The sequence below is a fragment of the Rhagoletis zephyria genome, unplaced genomic scaffold (assembly GCF_001687245.7).
Source record: "Rhagoletis zephyria isolate East Lansing unplaced genomic scaffold, Rhagoletis_zephyria_1.1 Rzeph_scaffold_05769, whole genome shotgun sequence".
Taxonomy (NCBI): domain Eukaryota; kingdom Metazoa; phylum Arthropoda; class Insecta; order Diptera; family Tephritidae; genus Rhagoletis; species Rhagoletis zephyria.
Genome location: NW_016162852.1, coordinates 23,441 through 36,358, shown reverse-complemented (window position 1 = coordinate 36,358; position 12,918 = coordinate 23,441). Strand labels below are relative to the sequence as shown.

The 12,918-nt window shown below is 31.9% G+C and overlaps 1 protein-coding gene across 1 annotated transcript; it reads right to left on the bottom strand.

The window, feature by feature from the left end:
• Window positions 1–1,674: 1,674 nt before the first annotated feature.
• LOC108372457 (probable palmitoyltransferase ZDHHC8) lies at window positions 1,675–3,309 on the bottom strand (the record flags this gene model as incomplete). The annotated part of the gene is made up of 4 exons (XM_017628149.1): window positions 1,675–1,869; window positions 2,679–2,851; window positions 2,948–3,105; window positions 3,189–3,309. Coding segments are annotated over 4 exons (647 nt in total), but the record flags the coding sequence as incomplete, so codon positions are not given.
• Window positions 3,310–12,918: the final 9,609 nt, after the last annotated feature.

Sequence of the window (12,918 nt, the reverse complement as noted above, 5' to 3'; positions counted from 1 at the left end):
ACCCACACTTGTGGTCAGCTGGTTAAATTAAGTGACATTTTGACCAGTTTTGGCTATTTTACTTTTGTTTATGTAATGTTTATTATTACTTTTCATAAAAGTCTAGCATATTATATAACAAGCCCCATATAAATCCACATTTAAAATTTTGTACAAAAATTATAAAAATTCAAACAACTTTACTAATTAAGTACATACACCTAATAACTTCAAACTTTTAGTTCAAACTTTTTTAGAAAACTTTAGGTATGAAGTTTTATAGGTAATTAAATTTTAGTAGAATAAATTAGGACACAAGAATTTCCCATTGTCCATCGTACTTTATATGGAAGAAAATGCACAACAACGTCAGCTAAAAAAAAATTATTAAAAATCAACGCGATTTTCCAGCATCTTGAAACTTGCACTAAAATTTAATGGGCTTCAAATCTGCATACCTAAATTTTTTATAAAAATTCTAAATAAAAAGTTTGAAATTTTTGATGGAAATTGGTATAGTTTGTTGAATTTTTATAACTTTTGTACCATGTTTGAAATGTGGATTTATATGATGCTTGTTATATAATATGCTAGACTTTTATAAAAAAAAAAATAAACATTACATAAACAAAAGTAAAATAGCCAAAACTGGTCAAAATGTTACTCAACTTAACCAGCTGACCACAAGGGTACAAGGGGTGTGTTCCGAAATGCATCAAGCCAAAACAGCAGTCTCTTTTACTTCTAAACTATAATTGATGGAAATGCCAATTAGGCATTTAAACGTGGTTGCGCATATTGGAAGTTTCCATTAATTATAGTTTAGAAATAAAAGGGACTGCAGCCTTGGCTTGATGGATTTCCGAATACACGCATACTTATGCGAACGGAATATTTACAAATAAAAAAATATATATTTTCGCAATCGAAAATAAAACAATATAAAACATGATAAAAACAATAATAATGTCTCTATCATGATATAAAATATATAATGTTTTGAAGTCAAATCTTAATCCAAATTGCTTTGCCCAATTTAGCAATGCATCACATACAAAAGCAAATTTTATCCAAGCAATTAAAAGCAAAATCTGTTCATTAGTGCAATATTATATAAATTAAAATTAATTTCCATAGTTAAAAAAAAAACCATTTGTACATTAGAAAATACATACATATGTATATTCACTCGAATAAAAAATATTGTCTCGTAGTCAGGCGGGCAGGCAGTGACAACACTATTAAACTGCTATAAATGCAATCACCAATTAGTGCAAAGTGCAAAATAGAAAAATAATACAAGAAATTATATATAGAACTTCGAGCTCAAATATTCAATTATTATTTAATGTATTAAATGAAAATTGTAAACTATTGGAATAAATTGATGGAAGCAAAGTATACTACTACTAGTACGTAGTAGAAATCACGTCATTCAATAACAATGCAGGCAATTGAGAGAAAAATCTATGCAGCAACATATGAATCTATATAGGCACGTTTTTATGTATGTATGTACAAGAACCAACCACCGATTATTGGTCTACAAATGTGTGTATGTGTGGGTGNAGCGGGTGTAGGATGTGAGCAACATAATTTATTTCAATTATGGAAATGCGTAAGTTAATAAGCAATCGGAGAATATTAATATGTGTAATCGCATTTGATGAATGTGAATAACACCATCATACATACCTCGGATATTGTGGTCCACATTGGGTGTAGCAGCAATTATGCCAGCAGCCACGAGAGAATGGATTGTAGCCGCCTTTAAATTTGCCTGTAACCTGTTCGTTTGTTGTGCGGCCACGTGATACGAGCACCATGTGAAATCCGGTTAAACCAAAAATTGGAATCGCTAGGATTATAACAATGGCCATCAGCACCATACTATGTACGGATGCGTAAAAGTCGCTAGTTAAGGAAAGCCAAGTGCACTGCAAGATATGCCCTGCAAGTATTGTTGCTTAGATATACCTATGTATATTTACATATATAGTAGGGTGTTCGATTATTCACCTTTTTCCAAAACCGACTTTCGAATTATTAAAAAAATTGCAATTTGAAAAAATACCGGTTCCCGATTTCAAAATTAAGAAAAAAAAATACTACTGCTTTATTGCATTTTTTCTGACTTGTTTTCGGTTTTGAGTAGTGCTCTTGCCGCCATGGCCGAGTTGCTTAAATGTGCCTACTGCCACTCCGGAGGTGCATGGTTCAATTTCTCAAAAAAAAAAAAAAAATAAAAAAAAGTTTTTTTTTCAAATATCGTTGGCCCCTCGGCAGCCAATGGCAAACTTTCGAACGTACTTCTACCATAAAAAAGCTTCTTCGGAGATGGAATAAAGGTGTGTCACAACACCAATAAGCAGAACAAGAATTGGAGGAGAAACTCGGCCAAATACGTAGAAAACGTTTAACGTATTCCTGCTCGTCTTTGGTTTATATTGGTTTTCGTATTAGTCGTCGTATTCGAATTCGTCTTGGTCTGCGGGAACTTATTCGTTGTCGTCTTCGTATTCGTAACATGTTCGTCTTCATCTTCAGATTCGTCTCCGTATTCGTCAGTTTTTTTTAACTCTTTTAACAAAACCAAACCACTGACTCTTTAAATCCTTAAATCAGTATTCTACCTACTAAAAACTGTGATGTAAAGATAAAAAAGCTAAAATAATTTAGTCAACTTTCGAAAAGGATACGCTACGATGGGCGATGGCTCCTTTATACGTGGTGTAACTTTCAGTATATAAAATAAGCATAACGAAAATATGCTCAGCATGTGCATGGACAGCGAAACTAGGAAGAAGAAGAAAAAACGATAATTGCGACGTCCAATGCAATTATTCACCCAAGGGCAATGATGATCGAATGTCTGTAATAAAAATCGAAAGAAAAAAATAGATGTAGTAACCACTCACATAAATGCAGTAACAGCCATCGTATAATCAAATAAAACACTTATACTCACTTCTATGCAGTGATTGCATACGGAACAGTGTGAACAACGTGGTGGTCGATAGAATTTACAAGTCACACACCATTTCATTTTTACTGTGATGCCATTGATTTCGGCATTTTTATAAAGTGGTGCACGAAACTCCTCCTCCCGGTCCTCATCTGGTGAAGCTGTGTGAGAAAATTTGCAAAAAAAAACAGAAGAAGAAAACAAGTTTTCAAGTGCCAACAAATCAAATTAATTATCTACCAACCTTTTGGTATGACACCGGGATCCATGAATGTCGCTAATGAGAAATTGGCCAAAACGAAAAATGTGATGACACCCTGATATGCTGGTACCCATGGATGACTTGTCAAATAGTATTGGCAGCTGAAATGAAATGAAAATGACAAGAAAATAAGTAATGCAATAAATAAAAAAAAAAAGAAACGTAAATACATAAATGGAAATACTCGTACATATTGCATATCAAATTATATAAAAAAGGAAATTAGATGGGAAGTGGTAGTAAGTGCTAAGCAGAATGGTTGGAAAGGAAGAAAAAAGGAATGTATGCAACTATAAACCTTTTGTACACTAGGGTGGTTCAAAAATGCATGTGAAAAAATAAAGTACACATTGTAATGCTCCACCCCGTAGCATTGTTCTATACCGAAAAAATATACCCGCGTATTTTTTGTGGGTAAACAATTATTGCATAATATCAAAAAAATATTAAATAAACAATTGGTTAATATTCTTTGAAGTGTCCTCAAGAGAAACTGAGTTCTCCGATCGTAAAATATTGATTTTCAAAAATTCTATACCATTTCCACGAAATTGTTTTTTCCCCATATAGAATACATGGAAAACTTTGGGCGGCCTCTAAATATTTTTTGATTTCGAAAAAAACTGGTATGTTTTTTTCGGTATGGAACAATCCCGGGGGTGAGAGCACTAAAATTCCGACTTCACTTTATTTGCACACTCGTTGATACACTTTTGTGGGACATAAATTTATCTAAAACATTCTTTAACCAGGATATACACTTTTAAATTTATGCTGCTTATAAAATTGTATGTTTGTGTGAATTTAAATATCCACATACATATCGACACCGCCAAACTATACTATGCTAAGCCTGAGTAAGTCTAAGGTGCACGTAAAAACAAGACTAGTACACGCCGATGGGCAGTCGTTGTAGCTGATGCAGCCTGTACATACAGATAACTTAAATTCAGAGATACTTTAGGATGACTCTAAAAAGCAGCGCATCACACAATTTTATAAAGCTTATTTTTTCTCAATTCAGTGCATTTCGTGAAAAATACTAAAAAATCGATGTTTTGATAAAATAAGAAACATAATTGGAAACTTTTTTTCCGGAAAATAACCTTATAAGACAAAGACAGTAAACATAAAAGATTTGCTTTAACATTTTGACTTCTTCACAAACATTTTAGCTTGACAGATACTTATACACACAAAAATAATAGAACGCCTTATGTTTATTTAATATCTATTATTTTTTTTTTGTAAGAGTGCAGCTTATTGTCTAACAAAAACCATATAAATTCACATTTCAAACTTTGTGCAAAAATTATAAAAATTTTGCCAAGTTTCATCTAATTTTGCAAATTTTCAATAAGATTTTTTAGATTTTTTTGGGCATCCAGTTTTACAGCCCATTAAATTTGAGTGCAATAAAGTCTTCCATACAAAGTATGTCCGAAAATATTTTGTGTATGGAAAAAATTATTACTGCGATTTTTTAGCAACTTAAAACCTACACTTTATTGTACTAAAATTAAATGGGCTATAAAACGCCATACTCAAAAAAAAAATTTGATTAAAAAGTGAAAAGTTTAGCTGCAACTTTGCGAAATTTTTATAATTTTGGCACAAAGTTTGAAACATGAATTTATATGGTTTTTGTTAGACAATAACTTGCACTTAAAAATAATAATAAATATGAAATAAACAAAAGAAATATGTATAACCAAATTTCACAAGCGATGACGGAAAATCTTTCCAAAATACATCACATTATTTGGATTTGTCTTTTAAACGTGAATTAGCTTGCGTATGACCTTGAATTGAGTCAAAATGTGCTGGTGACACTCTGTTTTATACTTAATTCTTTGAAGAAGAAGCGATCCCATTTTTCTTGTATGCAGCGTGGCGCAGGCTAATATACATATGTATACATGCAGCTAACCAGCTACCGATGCTACTATTTGCTTTGATGGGTGCGACAGGAAAAACGCTTTACTCTGTGGACTGTCAAATGCGCAAACCGGCGCATTTTACAACGCTTTTTACATTTTAAATTAATGTGAACGAGTACACTAAGAAAATAGCAACATGATTTTTTCAAACAGAGTCATTAGCGATTTAAAATTTTGCAACCGAGTTCGAAGTTTGTTTAACCGAGTGTAAGCTATTCCGAAAATGGACTTCCGGTCAGTTTAACCCACTTCCGGTCGATCCCGCAGTCGATAATAGGAGTAAAAGATACAGGTTCTCCGACTTGGTTATTCAAAATTTTTCGTTTTCCAATAAAAATATTTGCATCCATTTTAGACGAATTGATGTTCAAAGTTCATTTACGTTACGTATTTTTATGCGTAGAATCCGAATTAGTTGTAAAAATATATATTTATATATTAACTTCCGGTCAGTGTAATCTACTGCAGATTTCAACCAAAAGACAGAGCATCCCCGACTTGCTAGTTCAGATTCTTGAGTCTTCCAATGAAAACATTTCAGAAGGGGGGGGGATTTTAATAGATACTAAAACTAATTTATTGATGTACTACTGGTTTTTAAATTCTATTCGGCCTTTAGTGAGTACCCTACCGACCTTTGTAATTTTAATTTTTTATTTGGTTTTCCAAACTTCTAAAAAAACATCTGTTAAGTTTAGAACGAAAGAGTATTCAAACAAAAATATTTCTTAGCACAAACGTGTATATTTAAAACAAGGACGGAAAATAACCGTTGACGGGAAATAACCATTACTGCAAAATCGTTATTTTAGAGTTTTTATTTTTGTCGATCAAAAATAATCTTTAAATTTGGAATATTATTTTTTCGGTTATATCTAATCGTTATTTTGTTGCTTAAATTATCGTTGTTTTGGATTTTGATTATTTCGATCATAACCGTTATAATAGATACTGGGGTTTTATGACCGATTTTTTATGATCTTTTATGATCTAAAAAATCAAGTCCGAAAATTACGGCTATAAAATGATTGAAAAAATAAAAATCAAATACATACATCGATACAAAATGGACCGAAAAGAAAATCTTAAAATAACGTTACATTTGATCGGAAAAATAGAGATCAAATTTTAAGGGTTAAACTATGAGTTACAAAAATAAAAAAAAATACCGATTGGCGACAAATAATATTTTTATTTTATTAAAAACGAAATATTATTAAAGGCGAAATAAAATAACGAAATAGGCAGGAAAAGGCAAAATAAAGTAGCGAAGTAGGGAGGAAAAGGCCCTAGATATAGCAAAAAAGCAGAAGGGATTTAAAAAATGACTAAAACTAAAAAATAACACCGATTTACAGGAAAATGTTCAACGGACGCCACTATCGAGTCCCTATATAGAATTGTTCACTGATTCCGAAAATCGAGTTAATTTATTATTTCATGCATAAGTTCTCGAGATATTTTCAGATGTACATGACGTATGAGTAACATTATTTCCTGCTCATTTTTCATACAAAATACATATCTTTCCGCATTGTGAAAAATATGGCATTCGAAGCATCCCTACACTCAACATAAATATCAAACACATTTATTTATTTTGAAAGCTGGTTTGTCAGAACTATCTCTGCCTATTTAGATTCTATATCTTTAGTTGACGAAGCGGCAGCCAGCACCAAAGGATGTTGAACTGTTTTTTAGCTTTTTATTTTAAATATATTTTTGCCTTCTTTATTTGCACAACAACCAAACATAAAAAGGAAATTGTCGCATGGAGCACGATGAGCACAGCAAGGATGCTGATATGAATACTTATGGCACAGCATGTAGCCTGTAGGTGAGTAGGTTAGCTATCGGCATTAATGAAATAAAAAAAAAACAACCATTCGTTTCATCGTTGCATGAATGCATGCTTATGTACTTGTATGTATGTATACAAGTGTGCTGGTTTTATATAATTTTTTATACCGATATAATTACAAGTGCATACGTGCTGCTCATTCTGGACCTGTGAATGGAAAGGCAGTCAGTGAGTCAGTCATTCAGGATTTTTGTATGCTAAAAATTAAAAATCTTATCCACAATTTGGCAGACGACTGGAAGTGTACCATTAAAAAATTTAATAATAGTAAGAGTAAGCTGCATAGAATTTGAAAGGTAAAAATATTTTTTACTTCAATGAACTGCTTTAGTGTCTGCTTAAGAGAAAAACAAAAATGCGTCTGCGTTTCAAAATGCGAATTGAGGCATAAATTTAATGGAAGTTACTGACCTCTGTTATTTAACGATATACATATTATATGAGTGCCTTATTTTTTTTCATAGAATTATTACATAATTATTATATGCTACATAAGTACGTATTAAAGACTTTGAAATTCGCTTTTGTTGTGGATACTTAGTAGCGCATCAAAGAAAAAAGTTAGTTAGCAGCGGGCTCGGTGAGACTAATAATGAGTCAAAGACCTCTCCAAACTAAGTTAGGATCCAACCAGGAGAATCATTTTTAGTATTGCCGTAGTAGGGAAAAGGTGTGAATTTGGGAAAATGAAAGAATGCTGCATTTGTTAAATGAAGTGTATGTATGTATGGCATCCGCATTCCATCAAAAATACACAATTATTTGCATATACATACATACATAGCTTTTCAGTAGTGCTAGAGTACAAACTGATATGAAAGATGTGTCCTTTGATTCAAATTTATTTTTCTTTTCGAAGTTTTGGTCCTTTTTGAAACTCAAAAGGCGGGTATTGAATATATTAATCGATTTGTAATTTCTAATACGTATTCGCCCATATTAGTTTATCTTTCCCCCATCTGGCACTCACAAATTTCAACTTTAACAAAAGTTTTAGAAAATAAATGTTCATTCATTTTCTTGCTGCACAGGAAGCGTCAGCTGGGTTTTACTACTAAGTAATAATTCTAAGCAATTCGCGTCGCTTTGACCAGTTCCGATTAGAATTTCATTTATTTTAATATGAAATGTAAATTTTTGTCAGTCAATATTCTTCGTTTTGTTTCGCTTGTGTGCCTCCTCCGTGTGACTTTGTTGTTTTATGCTAATCAAAATGCTAAGTTGATTTATGATAACCTCATTATTTGTAAGTAAATATTTTACACCAATGTAAATATCAACAAACGTACATACCACACGACTTAGAGACGTGCATAATGCAACTGACGAATTGAAATTGTAAACATTTTGAGGCGAATTTCGTATGCGAATTGAATTTGAAGAGCTTGGCAAACACGATGTCGGTACAGCTTTTTTGGTTCAGTATTCGCAGTAACTTGGTATGCATCAACCAAATATGTATGTATGCACGTATAAGACTGTTAACAAACAAAAAAAAAATGCAACGCCTTTGGAATTTTAAAAAGCCACACAACGCCAAATTCGGAAGTTAGAAGACGAGAGGGCACTGAGGATGGTAATGATAGTATACACGATTGTTGACGAAAATGACAATGGGTATTTGCATTCCTCATGTGTGTTGGCACTGTGGTACATATATGCACATATCTATTGAGTGGCTGTTGTCAACTAAAATTAAATAAACATTTTGGACATTTAGACGAGTGGAAATTAAATTAAATGCGTGATAATTGGATTTGTTAATAATCAATACTCAAACTACTGATCGAAAAAAAATTTTTGGTCAAGCGTTATATGGAAGAAAATCGACAAAAAAAAATCTCAAAAATCAAGGGGATTTTTTAGAATTTTCAAACCTGCACATTATTGTACTAAAATTGAATGGTCTACAAATCAATAATATTTTTTTTTTTTTGCTCAGCTGAAATACTTATTTGATTTTTATTTTTTCGATCACAAATAATGATTATTTTATGATTTTTTTTCTTTCGCTCGGAGATAATAATTATTATTGATTTTTATTTTTTCACTTAAAAATAATGATTATTCACAAAATTGAAAAGGCTATACAGACGCAGATTACTGAAATTTTGAACTGATAATTTTGAGGCTTATTCCTTTATTAGGGTGTCGCTCACTCTGAAAAGGATACGTCGGAAATCGCGCTGACATAGCATTTGATTTTTTTGAATGATCGTTATTCTCAAGTGAAAAAAATAAAACTCAATAATAATTATTATCTTTGAGCGAAATAATCATTATTTTTGATCGAAAAAATAAAAAATCGAGTAATAATAATTACTTTTGAACGAAAAATTAAAACTCAAATATTAATTATTTTTTTTTACCTTCATTGGTTAAACTCGAAAAATAAAAATCTTTGTAAATTACAGTGGTGCGTACGAAAAAAAATACGTGGGTATAAATAAAATTGTTTTACGACGATTACAACTTGCTGATTTTTTTGGTTAAAATTTAAAAAATAATGATTATTTTCCGTCCCTGAGTTTTGTATATACCTTACGAAAAATATGTATCGTACAAAACATTGTGAGCTACTGTATGTGCCCGTTGGATCCTACGTTGGTCCCCGCAACATCAAGGATAACACACTTATGTATGTACCAAAATGCTTAGAATGAATGGAGAAACCCATTGAGCCATGTCTGTCTGTCCGTCCGTCTATGTATACGATATCTCGAGTAAAAATTGAGATAACTCAACGAAACTTGGTACGCGTATTTCTCTTGCACTAAAGGACTGTTTGTAGCTCTCAAGAAAAACTTAAATTTCATATAAAATGACACACAAGAAATGGAAAATAAAATTTCTTCTATCAAAAATTCGTAAATCAGTTTGCAGCAGGGACCGAAAATAACACTTATTTTTTATTTTTAGATCATTACAAATAGAATAAAGATTGTAACTAATTTGTATTCCGGAGAGATTTAAAATCGATAGAAAATGCTAGACTCAAATGTGGATTTTTTTGAGGTTAGTTGTGTCGTAAATATGTGCATACAGATATATATACAATCTGCAAAGTTATTGTAAATATAGAGCAGTCCATTCATTTCAACTCATTTAGTTAGAGCACAAAAAACGAATGTAGTTAATAAATTGCAGTAATACGATGCTATGCAGTATGCGATACATATTTATGTGTGTAATTTGAAACAGCAATTATAATTTTAATTTATTGCTTAAAGCAAATTATCTTATCTCATTATGCGATTTAATGTAGGCGAATGGCGCTACTATTGCATTAACATTATTAAATGGAACGGTAAAGGGAAACATTACACAAATTGCAATTCCTAATGAGCATTGTTTTTTGTTTGTGTGAAATATGTACATAAATAAATAAAAATACCAACGGTCCACGCATATTTTATAACCGTGACAAATTAACCGGAACAAAGCTATTCTTATTCAGAAATATCCAACAAACTCAAAACTGATTATTATTTTCAATAACATTTGCTGAGCAAGCCGTTGAATCCATTTTATTCAACGAATTCGATCGTGGGACGTTCTAACAGTTATGAGTTGTTGATAGCTTTCCTAACAAGTTTTTTTTAATGCAAACTTTCAGTTATAACGGTAATTGCTGGTTTGGTGTTACTTCTTAAACACGGATAGTGGCGATTTCATATGAAATATTACATAATAAAACTTGGTTGCTAGATTAACAACACCTTAATAAGACGGCTTATATTTCAAGAAATATTTTCTTCAAAAAGGTAAGTATAACTAATTTGTAGAGCCGAGTAGGATCTTCATTCCTTTACCAAAAAATTAATGCAAAGGGCCCTTTAAGGCGCCAAAAAGAGTTGCGGCCATTTTTACATTAGCAATTGTTCCAAATAACATCAAGTGTATTAAAATATAAAAGAATAATGTAATTTAATCTATATTTAGCATCGTATCATTTATAAGATATGTCTTAACAAAGCTGAAGTCAATTTTCAAAAATCCAAGAATTAGAAATTTGATATTTAGAGGTTCGTAAGTTCGCCAGTACAAATTTCTAACTAGCTTTTGAAAATTCAAAGTGCAAAATCCAATATGGCGTTCGAAATTTCCAAAAATTCGTACCTGAATAACTTTGTTTTAAAATGAGAAAACTATACAAAAAATAAAACAATTAAAAAAAAACTGTTGGGGCCTTGATCAATTTTTTTGGGCTGAAAATATAGCAACTATCCCTAACTACTAATATAATTACTGTTATTACTTCATAATTTGATCATAAATTCGTTTTAGATATGTTCCCTATATTGTGCTACTTAACTGAAAATTACAGTTTACTTGACAGTTGTCAAACGAAAAAGTTGGAATATGTTCCAGAACTCAAGATCAGTGAGCCTTAAAAGAAGTTATGTTTAATTCTTGGGAAATTTTCCTTATTTCTAGAGAAGTTGATAGCCCCTTCGACAGTTGTAAACTAATCAGGTTTTAATTTGACGTAAATTCGTGATTAGCGTCTCTAAACCCTTTACCAGTGGCATCTTAAAAAATATTTGCTTATTTTTAGAAAAATTAACCATTTATTTGACAGCTGTCAACTCTCAAAGTTTTAATTTGAAACAAAATTCGTGATCACCTACCTTGTCTAAAAACCTAATCAGTGGCATTTTTAAAAAGATTGTCTTATTTTTAGAAAAATTCACAGTCCATTTGACAGTTGTCAACTGTCAACAATAGGCAAATGTTTTGACAGCTGTCAACTGTCAAACTATAAATTTTATGGCATATTCGGATTTAGCATTACAACAATACTACGATCCAGTTTTATTATAATCGTAACAGCCCTTCCAATTTTTCGCGTAAAACATAGAAACATAATCAAGCAACTACTAATTGTTTAAACTTTTAATTGTTTATTTAATTGTTGACAATTTAAGACGATTTCTAGCGACGTAATCGTCGATGAAAGGATAACTTTTTTTTAACCTACCAAAACAGGGAATAGGAAGAAGCTTTTGTACACCAGATGCCTGCATTAACGGCAAAACTCATACCCTCTTACTTATCTTATATGTATATGCATCTATGAATAAGTCAAAATTACAACATAATGCGGTAGAGTACAGCTGTAATTAATAGTATATGTACATTTGAAATGTCGTGTCTCAAGTACACGTGTACTTACTTGCCTACTTGTAACACATTTAAGGCGGCAAATGTGGGAGAACTTGCCTTGTGTGTAAATATGTACATACATATGTATGGTGTATACATGCGTAGGCTATATATAACACGAAGGTAAACGAACCGATTACTTAAAGCTTAATAAATATTTCTACAATTCATTACATGGAAAAGCTTAGCTAATAATGGTAAGTAGTAGTAAGTAATTGGTTGTTGCAAACTTGTTGACCTACAACGATAACTACATATTGCAACTCCCACTAAAGTACATATTTCAAAGACATGTTTATATACATTAGGGCGGTAGAAAAATGCACAGGAGAACCTATTTTTTTAGAATTTTCTAGCTACCTCAAGTAAAATACATACAGTCAGCGTCAAAAATATGAGTACCCTGTCGTTTTTGACGATTTTCTCTATTTATATCTTCCAAAAATTTTTTTTTTTTTAAATATAGTGTATTCAACAGCTCGGCCGCTGTGGTGTAGTGGTAAGCAGTGCGCGCTTCCACTCCGCAGCACCTGGGTTCAAACCCTGGTCAAAGCAACATCGCAAAAAACAAATATAGAAAAAAGGTTTTTTCTTAATAGCGGTCGTCCCTCGCCAGGCAATGGCAAACCTCCGAGTGTATTTCTGCCATGAAAAACAGCTTCTCATAAAAATACAATCGCCGTTCGGAGTCGGCGTAAAACTGTAGGTCCCTCCGCTTTGTGTGACAACATCAAGGCGCACGCCA